This window comes from Tupaia chinensis, unplaced genomic scaffold (genome assembly GCF_000334495.1).
Source record: "Tupaia chinensis unplaced genomic scaffold, TupChi_1.0 Scaffold000402_1, whole genome shotgun sequence".
NCBI lineage: Eukaryota > Metazoa > Chordata > Mammalia > Scandentia > Tupaiidae > Tupaia > Tupaia belangeri.
Window position 1 is genome coordinate 5,857,037 of NW_006159904.1, and position 21,050 is coordinate 5,878,086.

The window sequence follows — 21,050 nt, forward strand, 5'->3', positions numbered from 1 at the left end:
GACAGAAAGCGAGAAATCACCCCCCGGGGGGATGGTCACGCCGCAATCCCTTCTCCTCCATTCTCCTCTCGGGATCTTGAGCACGCACACACACGCGCCCGGCGTGAGTTTTAAGCCACCGGGTCTGGGATGCGAACCGCGGTCAACTACGTGGAAGTCCAGCGACATAGTCATTACGCTAACTGCTGGTTCCCAACAACAACATTTTCAGAGTGTGCACAGAACCAAAATAGGTCTGCGCTGTTCAGTATAAGGGCAAACAATTCAACAACCTCAGTAAGTTCAGAAGCTATCATTAGAAGAGTGCAGTTCAAAAATTAACATGTATTGGGCCAGCCAGTGGTATGATGGCTAAGGTGCCTGGATCCCACGTGGCTGATACATAGTTCAAGTCCTGGACCTGGTAGCTTGGAAAACACACTGGGCATGTGTGTGCGTATGCTCAAAATCTTGAAAGGAGGGAGAAATGGAGAAGGGTTATGGCATGACTATTATCCATGGGTGGTGCTTTCTCGCTCTTTCTCCCTTTCTTTCTTTCTCTCTCTCACTCTCTTCTCTCTGGTGAGCACATGTACCCTCTGGCAAATTAAAAAATTAAAAAAAAAAAAAAAAGATTGGGACCAGCAGATGGTGTAGCAGTTATGTTGTTGGACTCCCACATGGCCATCCATGTTTCCAGTCCCAGACTCGGTGGCTTGAAACTCATGCCGGGTATGTGTGCGAGCGGGCCCAAGATCCTAGGAGGAGAATGGAGGAGAAGGGATTGCAGCATGGCCATTCCCCCTGGGAGGGTGCTTTCTTACTTTCCTGTCACTGTCTCTGTCTCTTTCTCTTTCTCTGTCTATGAGTCTACACATCCTAAGGCAAAGAAAAACCTCTCCAGAAAGTATTATTTTATTGCTCTGCTCTTTCAAGGAAAATTTGTACGATGTTAGATATTACTCTGCTTAGGATGTCAGGAGTTTCCTTCAAAGAGTGTTCTATGCAAAATCTACTGCATAAGGGAACTTTAGCGTTTGGAACCTGTGCGCATTATCCTGCAAACAAACTTAACTGGAACCAACAGGCTGCATTAACGAGATAAGATCCCACAAAGCCAATTCTCATGGACTTGGAATTAGTGGCTTGATCATAAGAGATGTTCAGTATTAAAATCAATACATCAGCCACACGAAGGAGGTATTGGAAAGGTACTGCTTATTGGTTATAGAGTTTGTATTTGGGGTGATGAAAACGTTTTGGAAATAGTGATGATGGTTGCACAAGATGGTGAATGTAATTAATGTCACTGAATTATACACAAAATGATTAAAATGGCAACTTTTTATTTAGATATTTTACTTCAATAAAAAAGTAAAAATCAAATATAATATTGACCCTCAAAAAAAGAAAAGAAAAATCACTGTATCTAGTAGTTGTTATCAGTATTACAAAGGAGAGGGACCAGCTGTTAGTGAAATGGCTATGTCGCTGGACTCCCATGTAGTCGACCGAAGTTCGAGTCCCAGACCTAGTGGCTTAAACTCACGCTGGGCGCGTGTGCATGTGTGCCCAAGATCCCGAGAGGAGAATGGAGGAGAAGGGATTGTGGCGTGGCCCTCCACCCTGGAGGTTGATTTCTCGCTTTCTGTGTCTCTGTCTCTCTTTCTGGCGAGCGCACACGCCCTATAGCAAAAACCTCTCCAAAAAAAAAAAAAAAGAAAGTAAAGGAAATTATAATATTATAGATTAAACAAAAAGAACATCTAGAGTTAAGGTAGGTCCTCCCCCATAAGTGAAAAATACAGGGGGAAAGATGGCTTTTATTAAATTTATTTGAAGCCTTTTAAGCCATCTGTGCACTGATTGACTCTCCTGTGAGTAGCAGCTGTTTTTATTCATTAGAAATGAGCCGATATATAAGTCATTAGTCAATGCTCATTTCACAGCTGGGCTTTGAATTGAAAGGCAGTTTATATCCAACAAATTTGGCATCAAGTACTTAAAGGTCTGCACATGAAAAGGTTACTTTGAGACTTGGAAAATATTTCCATCTAACAACAAATTCAGCCAAGTATCAGAGATAACGAGACAGAGAAGTCTCTGTAGGTTGACGATTGGATCAATGTATATATTCACCTCTCCTCCGGTTTGGGCTCTGGCTTTATGGCTCTCTGTGCACCTAGACATTTTCATTCATTTCAGTGGTATACGATGTAACCATGGGAAAATGGTCTACTTCTGCAGAAGTACCAAGGCATTTGTGGGCAACAGAATGTCAAAATGAAGCTAAAACTTTCCATGTCGTTGGAATAGGAGCCTTTGGTTCTTCAGTGAGAATTCCTTTTCTTGGACTCCGCTGGCAAAGACATTAGTCAGGAGATTATGAGTGTGCTGCAGTAAAGAGTTAACCCTGGAACCTCAGTGACTTAACACTATCAAGTTTTATTTCTTGCTTATGCAAATTCCACTGTGGATCGGAACCGCCCCCCCCCAACCCCGGCTCTCCCCAAGGAATATAATAGCTTTGTACTCCAAGCGGCCTCTGTCTTAGAGTTGGCCATCTCAGCCTTCGGTTTTTCAGTGGTAAAGCAGGGCCATCACTGAAGGAGCTTGTATGCACTTCTTAATGCTTCGGCCCCACATCGTACAACTGTCCATTGGTCAGAACTAGTCACCTAGCCCTTGTACCCACAAAGAAGCTGAGCAATGAATGAGGGGCATACGCTGGACAGCCAGAATCTGTGCTCAGCAGAGATGTGCATTGGAACCCATCCTGAGCCTGGTCAGTGGAGCCAGAATGGTCAGTGAGGGGACAAGCATTTCTTTCCTGTATTTAAATAGATACGACATACCGCTGGTTAAAACAGGCCTGTAAGACAAAGGCCTGAGAAAATGAGAGAGCATTGCTTTCAGCAGAGAAAATTCCATCAAGAAAGGGTAGACTCGGGCCAGCAGGTGGCATGGTAGTTAAGGTGCTGGACTTTCACATGGCCGGCTGCGGTTCGAGTCCCAAACCTGTGGCTTGCTTTCTTATTTTCTCTCTCTCTGGTGAGTGCACATGCCCTATAGCAAATTAAAAATGATAATAATTTTAAAAGTTAATTAAAAAAAAAAAAGGTGGAGTCTGGGTGGTTTGGTTTCTGAGTACACATGTCTAGCTTCTAAGTATATGTTGGCAAGCACATGTTCCCTGGCTTGGGGTCCAGTGAGTGAAATACTCTGTGGTGATGATCTGGTGACCGGGACTAGCTTGCAGAGGGCTTGCTGCACAAGGACAGGCGGGTTTCTGCCAGCTTCTCCCTGCCACCTGGTCGCTGCTAGAAGCAACATGATTGAGAGCCTCAGTTTACACAGTGGATGCACCTGGGGAATGTGACTCTTAAACTGAATCTTATTTTAAGCATACCAAGGGAACTGGATATTTAAAGGGATTCTTTGAATCTTTTTTGTAAGACGATTCCTTGAAAACATGGACTGTCATACATTTGACTTTTCCTAAGAGCAGAGCACATCCATAGCCAGTTTAGAGCCAAACAAAAGGTGTGGCAACATCTGGTCCCTGCTCTGTCTGGTGCATTCATCGCCATTCTGCCAAGAGAGTGGCCTCTGTCATGTCAGTCCACTGAGCATCCCGAGGATCAGGGGGCTGGAGAGACCAAGCAGATCCGTCAGCTTAGGGTTGTGTGATCAACACTGTAGTTTTGGTAGGTGTGTGGCACATTTTCATGGCTGGGCTTTGTGTTCTGGAATGCATTCCTCTCACTCCTCTTCCGTTTGTCCGTGCAGGAATGAAGTTTCTGGAGGACTGCCCTATCCAGCCCCTCATTCCTTTATATTTGCTAGTGGGTGGGATCGTCGGTACCTTAAAGGTAAAGTATACTTATCTGCTGTGTATAGTCCTTGCAGAAACTGAACTGACGCACCGTGGAATGTATCCGTTAATGCTATTCACAAGGGTGCCAGAACAACTTCCTCCTACGCTTAGTTGCTCAGTCGTTGAAATGACAGGGCTGGCTTCGAAGACGTGAATTTTTCTAGATGAGGGGCACTCACCCAAGGCTGTGCCTTTTTGCATAGCTTCCTTCCTGCTGTTGAGTTCAGTGCGTAAAGCTGTGGCTTTGATCTAATAAGAGTGGATGTGGAGAAGTCAACGACTGCCAGTTCTTCTGCTGAATTCAGCCAATGGAATCGTGGGCTCTCTCTGTGCTTTTTAAAAAAAAAAAAAACATTTCCTGTTTAGGACAGCAAAGTTTGCATTTGGTTGTGTTTGATTTTAGCAGTTAGTATTTCTGTTTTTAACTATAGCTCCTACTTCTTAATTGATTAACAGAATTAATTGGCTGCAGTCAGCAACCAACCATTAAACTCTGAGGTCTCAGGACAGAAGTGACTCTCAAGCTTGCCAGTAGAGGGAGCTGTTTTGCTCCTGGGTTGTACTGATATCTGTCTAAATAGGACAAGTAACTGAAGAAGATATCCTAGGGTCGTGCACAGCCTATGTTAAGTTTCCAAAACCTCTGGCCCACAGAAATGTCATGCCTTCCAAAAGAACCTTAGGTCAACCTCCTTTATCGATGATATTTCCCAACCATCCAAACTCACCTCATAACATCCTGTATCAAAGCCAGAAAACACAAATATCTATTCTTCCGAAATGATTTCATAAAAATAAAGCAATAACACAAAGGAAAACAAAATCAAGAGTGTTATACATTGGTCATGCTATTGATCTAAGACATCAAAGGAATGTCTAAAAGATTGTTTTGCTTGAGTGCAAGTGGTAGCTATGAGCTCAGCTCTGTCTTGGGAAATGCCTGATTTGGGGCCAACCTTTGGAGCCTTTCATGTCTCGGGTTACCTCACTATTAAATTCCTCACCCGGCAGCAGTCCAGTGGACAATGCTCTGGAATGTACACACGATCGTCCTGATAACAATATCCCTATGGGACCCACTGGAGAAACCCAAAGGCTCTCAGCTCAGTGGGGCTGCATGTCCCTTGTTGCCCCATGGTGTTAGGGGAAGGCTCTGATGGTTTGTGCACCATAGAGATGCTCAAAACAAGGGCAAAGTTTTCAGCAGTAATTACCTCTGCCGTATTCTCTCTCCCTCGGCTACCTCATCATCAGTTTCCAAGTGGCACTTTCCTTTCCAAGATGGTACTGCCCATTGGGTCTGTTCCTCATAATAACAGTAAACTTTTCCTTTATGAAAACCAGCCCAGAGCCCAAAGGTAATTTATTTTAATGAACAACTAGAGCCCTAATAAACAGCATTGATTTTTCCCCCTGGCAACCTAAAACTATTTGAACCAAATTAAATTTTTGTGCTTATCCTGGAGAGGTAATACACAGTGAGTCTACAATCATTAGAGCAGTGGCAACAGGTTTACAGTGTCCCCTGAGGCAGAAGTTCACTCCCGATGAGACTGCTTTGTGTAACTCATCCAACGCTATGTACTGACTCCCAGAATCCTTTGTGAAATGCATCATAGCACCACGGTATTGCATTTTATTTAAGAGAAACATACAAAGTAAGTTGACATTTCCCAGAGTGCCCAAAAAGAACTGAGGATCATGACCCGTTAAAAGATCATGAAATGAATTTAGTAGGTCATGGCCCTACTAAAGGGTTGTTTCGTTTTGTTTCGTTTTTGCCATAGGGTGCGTGCGCTCACTGGAGAGACAGAGAGAGGGAAAATGAGAAATCACTGCCCAGAGGAATGACCACACTGTAATCCTTTCTCCTCAGGTCTGCTCTCGGAATTTTAGGCATGCACGGACATGTGTCCAGCATGATTTTTCAAGCCACTGTGTCTGGGATTCAAGCTGCAGCCAGTCATGTGGGAGTCCAGCACCTTAACCACCACACCACAGGCTGGCCCCTGTGGCCCACTTTTAAAAAATAAATAAATAGGTCTAGACGTTGTTGTGGTAGTTGAGGTGGTTGAACTCCATGTGGTCAACATCATAGTTCGAGTCCTGGGCGCAGCAACTTGAGAAACACATTGGGCACATGTGGTATGTGTGCCAAAAATCCTGAAAGGAAGGGGGAAATGGAGGAAAAGGCGATTACGGCATGACCACTCCCCCCGAGGGGTGCTTTTTCACTCTCTCTCTCCCTCTCTTTCTCTGTATTTCTCTGATGAGCATGTGCACCCTCTGGCAAAATTTTTTTTTAATTAAATAAATGAAATAGACAATATTAGAGTGACTGATAAGTTTATTATTTTTTTGAAGATATTTTTGCTATAAGGCATGTGCACTCACTGGAGAGACAGAGAGAGACAGAAAGTAAGAAATCACCCCTTGGGCAGGTGACCACACCACAATCCCTTCACCCTCATTCTCTCATCAGGATTTTGGGCATGCACACACATGTGCCTGGCATGAGTTTTAAGCCACCACGTCCAGAACTCGAACCACGGTCGACTATGTGGGAGTCCAGCCACTAACCACTACACCATCTGCTGGTCCCAGAGTGACTAGTAAATGAAGTATTATGTGATACTTAACATCTGTATACCTGTGAGTTTGGATAAATTGACTATATAATTTATCATTCAAACCAGGACAATTTTGAAATCTAAGAAAGTACTAATAGTCATCATACCAGGACAGAAGAATAGATGAGAGCTTCTGTGAATTCAAGAAAAAGAACAAGGGGGAACCAGCAGTTAGCGTAATGGCTATGTTGCTGGACTCCCACGTAGTTGACCGCGGTTCGTGTCCCGGACCTGGTGGCTTAAAACTTACGCCGGGCGCGTGTGCATGTGTGCCCAAGATCCCGAGAGGAGAATGGAGGAGAAGGGATTGCGGCATGACCATCTCCCCTGGGGGGTGATTTCTCGCTTTCCGCCTCTGTCTCTCTCTCTGTCTGTATGACGAGTGCACACGCCCTATAGCAAAAATCTCTCCAAAAAAAAAAAGAAAAGGAACAAAAATAAGTGGGATGGAGAAGGGGGAGCAGGGTCGAGGAGGAGAACCCATGAAACCTAGGGTTGGCCAGGTCTATGAAATGATCTGGAAGGAAGTGGCAGGGGAAAGTCTGCTAGGAGTTCCTCATAAGACACAGGGGCTGAGGTCCTCAAGTCTGGACCAGGCATCGTTGTTAGGCCATTGTGTGAGGTACAACTATACTGGGACAATGGGAGGGAACCAAGGGTCCGAGCCTTGCCACAGAGGTGATGGTCAGCCAACCCCCTGACCAAAATAACTCACTTATCTACAGGGGAAATGCTGCAGGGGATGCTGACTATGGAGTTATGCCTTCATCCTTGCCAGTTCAAATTCTTCAGTATTAAATTTTACTCCTTGATGGCATTTCTAGCTTCAGCGTGTGTACTTTTCATGACACTTTCTCTCTCTCTCTCCCCTGTCCCTCACTGCTGTGCCCTGCAACCCTCGCTCAATACCACATTCCAGGTATCTCTCCTGCTCTATGACTCCACCAGGATGAGGCGGCTTCTGTCCAAGGCCGTGGTGATCGATGATGATGATGACGACGAGTATCCCTGGAGGCAGAATGCACACAAATACTACATCCACCTCATCCTCAGCCTTTTCCTCTTCCTCTGGTTCATCCTGGGAAATTACTGGGTCTTTTCGGTGTTCCTGCCTGATTTTATTGCCCCTTTCCAGCAGCCTCAAGATTACTGTGACAAAACCCTGTACCTGTTTGCGGTAGGGGTCCTCCTGCTCAGTCACACTGTGCTGGCCTTACTCATCCTGTGCAGCGGCTGTGTCTATGTGTGTTCCAGGTGGAGATTTGCTGCCAGTGAAGACTGAGGACCCCGCTCTCCAGCACATCTGCCTGCACGTGCACAGGCGCACCACACACACATGAGCACACACGCATACACAGTTTCAGGAGAAGGACATGTCGTAAAGCCCAAACCTACCCTACAGGCATTTAAGAAACTACCGAAATGCACTGAAAAAGAACAAAAACAAGCTGGATGGAGAGGAAGGGGGAGCAGGGACAGGGGAGAAGAACCCATGATACCTAGAGTGGGCCAGGCTAACTGTACCTGCTGGACAGGGGAAAAGCACTTTTACCCCTTCCAGAGTAGGAATTCTGAGGGGATAAGGAGAGGAAGGCAAGAAATGGGGGGCCCTTTTAAATCAGCACGATGACTGTTACTCAAGTTTGATGTTGCTCCTGCTGCTGTCATTCAGCCACTGGCACCAGGAGGTTTTAGAAAGAGCACAGGCTGTCAGACTGGACGGAGCTTCACTTGCTGTGATGACTTCTGTTACGGAAAGGAGAAAGATGCTCTTTTAATGACTCCAGCTGCCTTTGGGAAACTTAAGGAGCAGTTTCTTTCCACTCCACATCAGATGGGTTTACTGGGTGGAGACACTCCAAGGATAGCCAGAAAATCTGTTGAGGCCAAGACAGCCGCTGTGCTCTGGGCCGGCCTGTAACCTGGTGTTGCAGAGAGCGGCCGTTACCGTAGGGTGCTCTGTGTGTTGTACTGCAGGGCCTTGGTCGGCCTTGAGTCTGCTCCTTGCCCTGGTTGTCTGTGTGCATCTCTGCAATTTGCTGATGGCCGTGCGGTGTAAATCAGTTTTCTGTGCTTCTGGTTGGATTGCATGAATTATGGGTCATCAGTATAGGTGTTTTTGTTTCCAAACATGTATGTCATACAGGAACTCCTCTACTCTTTAAGGACAGAAAGTTTTGAAGACTAGGACAACTTTAAGCAGCAACCACCCATGTTCCTTCTTGTGCTGTTCTTAAGAGGTGATGTTCCAGGACCAGCAGTTAGCGAAATGGCTATGTCGCTGGACTCCCCTGTAGTTGAGCGCGGTCCGAGTCCCCGACCCAATTGCTTAAACTCACGCCGGGCACGTGTGTGTGTGTGTGCCCAAGATCCCGAGAGGAGAATGGAAGAGAAGGGATTGCTGTGTGGCCATTCCCCCTGGGGGCTGGGGGTTGGGGTGATTTCTTGCTTTCTGTCTCTGTCTGTCTTTCTGGCAAGCGCACGCATCCGATAGCAAAAACCTCACACACACAAAAAAAAAGGTGACGTTCCTGGAGCTGCAGTACAGGGTCCGCTTCTCCTTCCACCAAAATCATCTGCGCTTTAGAATTTTTTTTTTTTGAGAGATTTTCACTGTAGGGCGTGTGCGCTCGCCAGACAGACAGAGAGAGACATAGAGACAGAAAGCGAGAAATCACCCCCCAGGGGGGATGGTCACGCCGCAATCCCTTCTCCTCCATTCTCCTCTCGGGATCTTGAGCACGCACGCACACGCGCCCGGCGTGAGTTTTAAGCCACCGGGTCCGGGACACAAACCGCGGTCGACTACGTGGGAGTCCAGCGACATAGCCATTACGCTAACTGCTGGTTCCCTGCGCTTTGGAATTTTTGATGACGACGCCGTCATGCTTCTAGCGGCAGTGCCAGGACAGCATGGCACCTGGGTGATTGTGCTTCCATCTGAGTTGCGTGCACAGCTTGTCTGCATGTTCACACAATGCTGAGCTGCCCTTTTTTCTTTTTAATCAAACCAATCCCTGAGTGGCCGTCAATGTGAGGCACTTCCCTTTAGGAGAAATGTCAGCACGAGCCAAGAGGCTCACTCCTCTCCGTGGTTTAAAAGAGGACCCGTGGGTCTCATGGAGACCTCCCACTGGACTTTGGAAGCACTGTCACCCGGCGTCCCCGTTGGTCTTGCACAGTGCGCCCTCTGCTGGTGAAAAAGGCAACAGCCCTGATCCTGCCCAGGTCCACCTGGGCAGGGTGCTTTCAGTTTCTCTTGGGCTCTGGAAGACCCAGAGGGTGTCCAGCTTGCAGATCCTGCCCTGTCTGTGCTGCTGGATTCCGCCCCCACTGTGCCCCCACGCTGCGCAATCCACATGGGGGACCCGGGAGAGTTTGCAGGCTTAGACACTGGGCAGGCAGGTGTTCCACGGTTCCTCCTAGTCACTAAGCCAGTGTCTGGACACAAATAAAGTGGAAAGCCAAGGAACCCTTTTTCTTTCTTTCTCTTCTGTTTTTATTTTTTGCCAAGTGCACTGACTGGGAAGAGAGAGACAGAGACAGGAGAGGGAATCAAACCCCCGATGTGTGCGTGTGTGTGTGTATGTGTGTGTGTGTGTGTGTGTGTTAGATTTGGCCACGTTGCAATCCCTTCTCTTCCCAGGATCTTGGGCACGCATGCACACACATGCGTGAGTTTCAAGTCACCAGTCTGGGACCTTAACTGCGATCAACCATGACCATATGGGAGCCCAGCGATGTAACCATTAGCCGTCTAAGCCCCGTGGTGGCCACACATCCATCAGTGTGTCCCTGGCCCTAACTCCTGAGCAGGGGACTTGAAAGGAGTATTCAGGTTCCTTCCTGAAAAAGTAAGCCAAGCCTACAGAGACAGTGTGGAAAAGCCGCGCTCCGTTCTCCTGGAGGTGGATGGCCCTCTGGATCCCTTTTGGGGAAACAGAAGCAGGTACTTGCTCACCCGCCTCCCTCCCCTACACAACCCCTCCCTCCCACACTACCTAGCTGAGGGTGGCACACAGCTGTGTTCTCCCACTTGCTGCCGTCACAGCTGTGCGTGGTGCTGAGCGTGATTCTCAGACTCTGGGGCGCAAGAGCTGTGGTGGAATGGGAGGGAGGAGAGCAATAGCTGGGCCATGATTGACAGCTCTGCCCAGACGGTCCTCTGGGGGCCGCTCCTGAGTTCTGACCCAGCAAATGCAGGTTCTCCCACTCACATCCCAGGGCTGACCTCGCCTGGTGGTGGGGTTGAGACACTGCTGGGAGTCTCATGAGTGACTTACAGGGAGGAGTCTGGCCTGGGAGAGGGTTTGCTGGATTCCTCTCCACTGAGGACAGCAGATGGTCAACACTTCCTCGGCCGTGAGCATTGAAGACCTGAGCCCAGGGACCCTTGCACCACTTCCACCTGAATGCTCTGGGGCGCCTGTTGCTGGAGCCGTGGCAAAGAGCCCAGGAAAAGCTCTGTCTGGCCTTTTCTTGCCTATTGCAGGTGGCAGATAGTGGTTTGTAGTTTGGGTAATCAGTAGTCAGCCAGGTGTGTTAAAGGTCAGAGATTCTATTCTGTTCTGGTAGGCGTGGGGTCCCTGGGACACTGCCAGAATCTTGCTCTTTACTAGAGAGAGTGGGGGAGGGTGTTCATGCTCATGTACCAGCCCCCGCCACCACTGCAATAGGGAATATTGGTCATCGGTTTGAAATGAGGCCTAAAGCCTGGACTAAGTTCTTGGCTTTATGTTTCCTTGCCACCAAAGTGGTAAGGAAGATACAATGATTGGTTATCAGTTGCACATTTTCCCTGGAATGAAAAACACTCCTACCTGGAAACACAGGCTACATAGGAAGGAAAAGGTCCATGTGCATCGATCGGTTCATAGAGTTCATCACGGAGTCACTCCATCGGTGACTTTCATCATGTACTAGGGTCTTCTGAATGGATGGAGAGATGGTTATGATCAGGCACACTTTAAGAAGATATTCCGGAGCCAAGATTTACAACTGTGTCCTTTGGATGTCCGGCTCAATCCAGAGGTAACATTCGGACTGTCTAGGAAGTGATGGCAGCATGCCCTGTGAGGGATCCCCTCCTAGCATCGTTTACCTGGGAGAAAAGTTTGGTAGACGAAAGCACAAGAAACTTTTGACTATAATCGCTGGTAGGGCCTGAAATAGGCATTTGGCACTGATGTTGAACAGGCTGTATGTCTCTGCAAAATAAAGTGTCTTCCCAAGGCTGACCCAAAGAGATGGGTCCGCGGCCATGTGTCCTCAGTGGGCACACGGTGAGGCAATGGTGTCTCTGGGGAAATAAACAGGAATACCTGAGCTTTCTAAACGCTATGAAAACACAAGGGGACGGATCCATATGGCAGAGAGCAATAATTGTTCCTTTCTGGGAAAAGACTGCAGCGAAGATAAACTGTATGTTGAAGTCATTTAATTTTCTTTGCTGCATTGGGCATCATTCTAGAAATGATTCTTACCCTGAATGTTATAGAAATGACAGTCGAGGGACCAGCAGATGGCGTAATGGTTACGCCGCTAAACTCTCACGTGGTTGACCGTACTTCGAGTCCTAGACCTGGCTGCTTAAACTCACCCTGGGTGCTTGTGTGTGCCTGCCCAGAGTCCTGAGAGGAGAAGAGAGGAGAAGGGACTTCAGTGTGGCCATCCACTCTGGGGGGTGATTTCTTGCTCTCTCTGTCTCTCTGAGTGCACAGTCCCTATAGCAAAAAACTCTTACAAAAAAAAAGAAAGAAAGAAAGAATGGAGTCAAAAGCAGTAAAAATGGGGCCATGCACTGAGTTCAGCTACATCATTGGTTCTCAGCCCTCAGTGAATCATCGGAATTACCCAGGGGTTTCTTTCCAATGCAGACTCACAACCCCTAGAGATTCTGATTCAGGGGCCAGAAAACCACGGGTGCACTCAGGCCACACATGGAATGTGGACTGATCCAGGGTGGGCCACCTTGGTTGTGACCATGAAGGTGACACGATGCTCCTTTCCATTCTTCATGTCGTTTCCACCTTGTTTGGTGTGAGAAGAGGCAAAGCGGTAAACAGCTTTTGTTTTTGTATGAGTGAATTGTGTGCTTCGTTTCTTGTGGGCCTTTTTCATTGCCGATGAAATAAACTGTATGATTTGTTCCCCAGTGTTTTCTTTGAATACCCTGGGGGAAGAGAATCCTCCAATCATTGAGATGCTTCATTTGTTCTGTCTTCCAGTGGGATTCCGGAGGTACAGACAAGGTACACAAAAGCTAACAATCACCAGGGGCCTGTTCTTGGCAAATTTTTGCTTCATAAAACTTATAATCCTCAGATGTGTACATGAGTCTATAGAGGAGATTCTTAAAAGAAATGAACAGGAAACCCTTCTTAATGATTCTATAGGTGATCTCTCGTTTTGTGAAGAAACCGCATCTCTCTTTAAGAGATCGGATTTCAGTAGCTGGCTTTTCAGGTTAGCCTCACATCAACAGCTGCCAAGTTATCCTGGCTATATTAGGAGGCAGCCTTCTGCCATAGTGAGCAGAAGTGAAAAAGGAGGATGCTTTCCAAATACATCTTCTAGAGTTTTCTCTATGAGAATTCCTTTGTTACAGCAGTCAGCTTGCACAGTTGCAAACGTACTGCGTTGTCATGGGCAAAGGAAAGGCAACGTGGCCTGTCTGCTCGTATGAAGGGCTGGAACATGCAGTATATTCTAACCAGGCTTCCAAAAAGCCTCGGGACCCAGCACATCCCTCTATCCTGGTCACGTAGGTATCAAGGGTGAAGGAGGGGTCCTAATAGTTTGAGGTGGCTGAATACAACTCCTTGCCCAAATTGAACGCATTGACAGCAGTTTAGTAGTGGCATATGCCCAGCTGGGGGAGGAGGACATAGCACACCATAAAGGCCTATGGGGCTTGATTCAGGAACGCAAGGAGGCGGAAGCGGCCATGGGGGTTATGCTTTATAGTAACAAGTGGGTGAGTGAATCCTGGGTTCTCATGGGAGGCTGTGATGGACTTACTGGAATAATTTCACAGACTGGCAGGGAGGTCAAACCTATCAGGTTGGGGACTGGGTGACGTGTAGCCAGTTCAGCTGACAGGGGATCTAACCTGGTGGGGAGGCTTTTCTGCTGGGTCGGGGCATACCTAGCGAGGGCAGGGCAGGGTCTCTGGACCCATGTACAGCTCAAAGATGTCAAGACAGCCCATGGAATTTTAGGCCTTATGATACACCCTTCTAGATCAATCCCTGCCTTTACTAGGCCTTTTTCCCAGGTTGGTTAGTCCTGGAATCATAACTGCCTTTTGAGTTTTCTCAACAACCAAAGCAGAGGGACCAGCAGTTAGCGTAATGGCTATGTCGCTGGACTCCCATGTAGTCAACCGTGGTTCACGTCCCGGACCTGGTGGCTTAAAACTCACGCTGGGCCTGTGTGCGTGCATGCCCAAGATCCCGAGAGGAGAATGGAGGAGAAGGGATTGCGGCATGGCCATCCCCCCTGGGGGGTGATTTCTCACTTTCTGTCTCTCTGTCTCTCTCTGTCTGTCTGGTGAGCGCACACACCCTATAGCAAAAGTCTCAAAAAATTAAAATAAAAAAAATTAACCAAAGCAGAAAGGGAATACAGGGGCCAGATGGTGGTGCAGCAGTAAGGCAACAGGCCTCATGGGAGGGGTCCTGCATTCGTGTCTTGGGACCTCCCTGAGCACATGTACCTGTGACACTGGCTGGCTGAAACTGGAGTGACTGCAGCAGACCCTGTTAGAAGTGCCGGTCTCCTTCTCTCATGGAAGAAATAAACTAAATTTGTAAAAGGGGGTGGGCTGCCTCTGTGGTCTAGTAGTTAATGCAGCCAGGTCCCTCATGGCAGACCATATGTTTCAAATCCCAGTGCAGCCTGCACGCTGAAAGTCCAGACAGGATGGAGAAATGGAGGAGAAGGGATCAGGATGCGACCATTCCCCATTGGGAGAGTGCTTTCTCTCTCTCTGTAGAGTGTGCTCTCTGGTAAGTATATTTTATTTTTAAAAAGGGTATAATCAGTGACAAGATACACATTGTCCATAAAGTGTTTTTTTTTTTTGTGTGTGTGTGTGTGGTGGTGGTTAAGGTATTAGACCCCACATGGCTGACTATGCACTTAAGTCCCAGACTGGTGGCATTAAAAACATGCTGGGCACATGTACCCGTGTGCCCACAATCCGAGAGGGGAATGGAGACAGGATTGTGGCATGGCCATCTTCCCTTGCGGGGTGCTTTCTCTCTGTCTCTGTCTCCAGAAGGTGTCCTATGGCCATTTTTATTTTTAAAGCCGCTACAAGCGTCAATAGCTGGGCCAGAACACCCAGTGTCCTTCGTGGGCAGCTCTGCCCTCTGTGGTAGCTCTGAGCTGTCACTCCTCTTCTCCGGCCTTCCAGTGACTTTCTCTGTGACTGCAGAACTCCTACAGTCGCATTGGAGTTTTCCAAACTGATCTGTTTACTCTGTATTTCTCATTTTAGTATTTTCAGCTTCTAAGATGTGCTGTAGCCTGTACTTGTCCATGGTCAAAAAAGAAAAAAAAAAAAGAGAGAGAGAGAAAGAAGAAAAAAAGTATTTTATAAATTGATTTCCAGTTCATGAATTTGTTTATGAGGAAGCCATTTCAGTCTAATTCCCAAGTCACTGGGGAAGGGGCTAGGGCCCAGATTCCCTTAAGGTCCCTGTCATCAGTCCAGCCCCACCAGGGCCACAGCAGCAGGTGTTGCTCACACCTGCACCTCACCTGGTCCCTGCCCTTGGCTGACTGGTGGTAACTGTCAAGAGGCCTGCAAATGATCACTCTCCTCCCCACCCCACCCTGCTGGTCCCCAGAGCTAAGGGCTGAGTTGGAGAGAGGAAGAAATCTCCGGCCTTCCAGTGACTTTCTCTGTGACTGCAGAACTCCTACAGTCGCATTGGAGTTTTCCAAACTGATCTGTTTACTCTGTATTTCTCATTTTAGTATTTTCAGCTTCTAAGATGTGCTGTAGCCTGTACTTGTCCATGGTCAAAAAAGAAAAAAAAAAAAAGAGAGAGAGAGAAAGAAGAAAAAAAGTATTTTATAAATTGATTTCCAGTTCATGAATTTGTTTATGAGGAAGCCATTTCAGTCTAATTCCCAAGTCACTGGGGAAGGGGCTAGGGCCCAGATTCCCTTAAGGTCCCTGTCATCAGTCCAGCCCCACCAGGGCCACAGCAGCAGGTGTTGCTCACACCTGCACCTCACCTGGTCCCTGCCCTTGGCTGACTGGTGGTAACTGTCAAGAGGCCTGCAAATGATCACTCTCCTCCCCACCCCACCCTGCTGGTCCCCAGAGCTAAGGGCTGAGTTGGAGAGAGGAAGAAAAGGCCCACTTCCCTAATTTCAGGGTAGGTCAAACTTGTGTTATTTATGCTCCAGAGCTCCCTGGAGGCCCAGGGGGAAGCAAGTCTTCATCAGAAGTCACATGCTCTCAACATCTCCCCTTTTCCTTCACCCCTCACCCTCATCCTAGTGTCTCTTGAGGTCGCTCCCTCAACACGTCACTGTGCATGAAGCCTTGCCTCAGACTGTTCCAGAGAACCTGGTCTATGACAGGGTTACTCCTGCATAGCTAGACGCATGAGTTAACTCTTAGCATCTTTCTTTTTATAATCCTTTATATTTTCCTAAAATGATTTTTAAAACTTGGTTTTTACTATAAAAGGGACATGTGCTATTACTAGAAATTCAAATAGTGTCAAAGGGTATGAAGTAAAACACAAAAGATTACAAGCCCCACCCCAACCCTCGTCCCAGTCCCCCAAGGAAAGGTACCCAGTGTTGATTTCCCACAACATGTCTACAGATACTGAAGCGTACATGCGCACACTTTTATATAAATTATGTCAGGCTATTCCTGTTAGTCTGCAATCTGCTTTTTCCCACTTACTAGATCATGGAGTTCTTTCCATTATCAGGACAAAGAGGCCTGCCTCCCACCAGACCAATAGTCCTAAGATCCGTTGAAAGAGGCACATTCTCAGTAACTGACACGGTTTCTGCGAGTCGGAATGAGAAACCCGAAACATGACATTGGCTTTTGCCCCGTGAAGAGCAGAGATCTTCTGTCTCAATCCCCGCTCCCATCACTGGGCCTGCCTCGGCCTGCCTGCTCTGGTGGCCCTTCTCCAGAGGCCTGTGGTGGGCCCAGGTTGTCCAGGGAGTCCCGACAACCTCACAGGGCCCACGTTGTACAGGGAGTCCCGACAACCTCACTCTCATGCTACTCCTGTCCTGAACCCCACCAGAGGAAACCTACTGTTTTCACACTCTAAACAGACCCTGCTTTATAGAAAACAAAAGCCCTAGAAATAGCCATCAAGAGTTTAAGCACCACAAGGGCCCCTGTTTGTGAGAAATTGTTTTCATCAATGCTGCTACATGGAGACTGACTGGCCCAGGGCTCACGGCTGCTCCCTTGGGCCTGTTTCACCACTGACGTGTCCAGTTCTTGGAGGCCACTGAGGCTGCATTTTTTTTTTTTTTAAATCTCGATGACGGACTCATGCTCCTAGTCCAAAATTACAGGTACAAAAGAATATTCTTTACAAACTGAGTCTCCCACCTGGCTCCCCCTGCCAAAGTCCTTGCCAGAGGCCCATGGTATGATTAGCTTGAGAGCTTCCTGGGGGCCCAGGTGGAAACTAGACTTCACTCACTGTGTTCTTCAGGAAGCTGGTTCAGATGGCCACAGACAGGCCTGGGGCAAGCCAGTCTGTAAAAGATGAGGGGAATCGAGGGCCCTGGGGAGGAAAACAGAAAGGAGCTTCTAGCAGGTGACTGTCAGCCCCTGAGCCAGATGCGGGTGGGCTGCCGTCTGCCGTGCACGTTGTCCCCAGGCTGCTGCTCTCCGCAGCTGGTGTGAACACCAGAAAACAGCTGCTTGGGTTTCTTACAAGCCTTTTGTGCTTGAGGCTGGGAGCCTGTGTCCACCCCACACACACACACCGCGCCCCCCATCCCTATCTTGTCATTAGGAAGAGACAAGTTCCTTAATTTGTGCACAGGCAGGGTCAAGACCTGTGCATGGTCTACACTGAGAATGACAAGAATCAGCTTCAGAGACCTTTTTCCCCTGCACCGGCCTCCTCCTCTCTTCCTTCCTGTCCCTTTCCCTTCACTTTCATTTCTCTTCCCCACCCTCAAATGCACACTAAACATGCACAGTGACTGGTACCTGGCTTCCTATGGGCTTATGATTTATGGTTATTCATCTTATTAACTAAGTGGCTTTGCCAGGTAAAATATTAAGGCACCATTGCCATTATGACCTTGTCTTCCATGATCTCATTGGCAGCTAGTGTTGCTATGACAACTTGGCTAGAGAACTGGTATGAGCTTCCGTGGAAGGCGATATGAACACGTGTGTGTGTGTGTGTGTGTGTGTGTTAGAGGATGCTGACTTCCCATCATGGATATGTCATGCAGGAAGCCAGGGAATTTTTAGTCTACACCTTCAGCGTCTCCTTCCAATTTGGTCAAAATTAGCCTCAGGGATGTAAAACAACTAAAAGGAGGATGATTTCTTTGTTTTAAGTGGCCAAGTGGAATCAGAGACACACAAGGTATACTTTGGAGGCTCTTTAACCAGGTGAAATGAAGCAACCATGCCCACATTAATGTTGCTCTTAAAAGCACTAAGCAAGAAGGCCTAACTTATTTAACATGCCATGCCCTTATTAGACTTAAAGAGAGTTGGGGCTGGAAGGGGCTGCACATACCCAGTCTGACCTCCTTTTTGTTCAGATGAGAAAACTAAGGCCCCCCCAAAAGAAGCTAAGTGTCTTGCCCCATATCAGCGTATGAAACAATGGGGAATGTGTGGGCTCTGGAATCATACCCCCGGTCTCCAATTCTGCCTCTCCCATGTATTTACTGTGACCTCAACTGAGTTACCTAATCCCTCTCAGTTTACTCACCTGTAAATGGGGGTAACAGTGAGAGCAACCTCATCAGTCGTTGTGAGAACTGAGATAGTCCACAGCAGTCAGCACAGACTAAGCCCTTAGTACACCTATCACCAGTACCCTGCAGCACACAGGGAATCAGTCAGTGGGAGAAACTGGACTAGAATTAAGCTCAGTGGGGTCCATTGCAAACTGGAGCTTTTTCCCATTAACTCGATGCTGCTCTTTCTTTTTCTTTTTTTCTTTTTTAAAACTTTGTCATAGGGTGCTTGTTCTCACAGTGGGGGAGAGGAATGAGAAAGCACCCCCACCCCCGTGTGTGTGTGTGTGTGTGTGTGTGTGTGGCCACGCTATAATCCCTTCTTTTCCATTCCCTTCTTAGGATTCCAGGCATGCACACACACATGTCTTGCGTGATTTGCAGTCTGCCAGGTCTGGGACTTGAACTGCATAGTTAGCCATGTAAGATCCAGTCACCTTAAGCACTCTGCCACCTGGCCAGCCCTACCCAATTTCTTTTCTTTCTTTTTTTTTGAGAGAGATTTTTGCTATTGGGCATGTTTGATCGCCGGAGAGACAGAGAGACAGAAAGGAAATCACCCCCTTGGGGGGTGGCCGCGCTGCAATCCCTTTTCCTCCATTCTCGTCTCTAGATTTTGGGCACACATGCACACACACACCCAGCGTGAGTTTTAAGCCACCGGATCCGGGACTCAAACCGTGGCCAACCACATGGTACTATCTGCTGGCCCCTCCCTGCCCTGTTTCAATATGCATACAGTCAGGCCTCTGTATCCATAGGTTCCATATCCATGAATTCAACCAACCATAGACTGAAAAAATAATGTAACAATAACAAAAAGCTTACAATTGCAGTAAAACAATTATAATTACTATAAGTAATTTAGAGATGGATTTAAAGTATATGGGAGAATGTGCATAGGAAATATGCAAATATGCCATGTTATGTGAACGACTACAGATCATGGATTTTGGTATCCCCAGGGTGTCCTGGAACCTATCCCCTGTGGATAGAGGGATGACGGCATTACTCGTCACCCAAGGAGGAATGGAAGTTCATTTTGAGACAGGTTGACTTTTCTTAAAACAGGCTATTAAATGTGTATAACGCATACACTAAATGCCTCGTGGCTGCGTGTAAATTTGAGACTGACCCTTAGACACTGTGCACTCATGGAGCATGTATTGAATGTGCGCTGCGTGGCTGTAAGTGTAGGGGAAGGAAGGACTGAGAAGACAACCTCAGGAGCAAAGTGGGCTTTTCTTATCACCTCTGTGAAACTGAGTTCTTTGTAATGGATGCATTTAATCATCACAACCACCCCAGGAGATGAGCATTCATTCCTATTTTATAAATAAAAGAAAAAACCAGACTGAGAGGTTAAGCAGCATGCCAAGGATCCCAGGACCCACTGAGAGAGCTGGGTTTCCATCCACCCTTTCACTTCCCAACAGCTGCAGACACCCTCAGTGGACTTCGCAGTTCAAACCAATTTCTCATCCCCTCTCTGTGAGCCGAAAGTGTATTTTCGAGGTGGTGAGATTCAGAACGGACTGATACTTTTTCCATCACAGACAAAAAGCAGTGTACAAAGCACAGTGAGCAACCCCAGGGATCTGAAGTATTCTCCCAGCCATAGCAGACAGGCATGGCAAGTCACACCAGGCTGGGTGGTTTTGCAGAATGCCACTTGTTTAAACTTCCTTTCATTGCTCTGTCAGGAATAAGACCAACGCAGTGGAACCTGAGTCCTGTTTAACAGAGGAGCGAGATGCTCTAGAGAAATTATTTCAAAAGTTATTCTCAAGTAAGATGGGTAGCAGTGATCCTATGTCCTAGGTACCCAGGCCATATGGGCAACTGGCGTCCACACATCTTCTGTAAGAGTGGTTCAGCCTCTGGGACAGTTGGATAAACCAGTACAGGATGTAACCGAGTTACTACAGTGAGAGTAGCGGTAAGACCAGTCTCTAACAGGGCATTGGTGGGAAGGGCAGGTGTGGACAGGGGTGCCTGAGTCCTGCATAAGAGGGCTCGCAAAGGGGGTTCACGCAGCACCCATACTCTTCCCTCCTGCACTTCTTTCCCCTACACTGCACGTGTTTATTTCGGCTTGGGTTAAGGGAGGCAGGTGGAAGATTTGGGGGAGAAGAGATGAGGGGGCCCTCCCTTCCTGGCGCTACATAAAGTTGCAGAACTAGTGGCAAAGTCCGGATTTTGGAAACAGAGGTAGTCCCCAGGAGAGAGAGCCAGCTCTGTTGCGATGTGCCCGTTTCCAACCTGATGGAGGGGGTGATGTACAGGGACATTACGTGAATTCATCTGTGGGGTAAGTTAGGAAACCCCAGTTGTTACAACAGCCCTTATGATAAAACCCACTAGTCAGAGAAAACTTTGCTGTATCTCGTACCTCATCTTCTCATTCACATGATTTCCTAGCTAACTGAATTCTAGGAGGTGCATTGCAGGGACATTTTTGCATCTTGTCCTTCTGAGCCTGATGGCATTCCCCAAACACTTCACTGATGTCCGGCTAAATCCTCCCCCCCCCCACTCCCCCCCGCGACCTGCGGCCCTGAGCGTGGCCCAGG

At 47.7% G+C, this 21,050-nt stretch overlaps 1 protein-coding gene across 1 annotated transcript in view; it reads left to right on the plus strand.

Annotated features, from left to right (window-relative positions):
* Positions 1–8,283, plus strand: part of TMEM272 (transmembrane protein 272) — a 13,664-nt gene extending 5,381 nt beyond the window's left edge. The window contains exons 2-3 of the mRNA XM_027774083.1: positions 3,769–3,851; positions 7,406–8,283. Of these exons, the coding sequence (XP_027629884.1) occupies positions 3,769–3,851; positions 7,406–7,768 (446 nt within the window). The 3' untranslated portion in view covers positions 7,769–8,283. The remainder of the gene's footprint in view (positions 1–3,768; positions 3,852–7,405) is intronic.
* Positions 8,284–21,050: the final 12,767 nt, after the last annotated feature.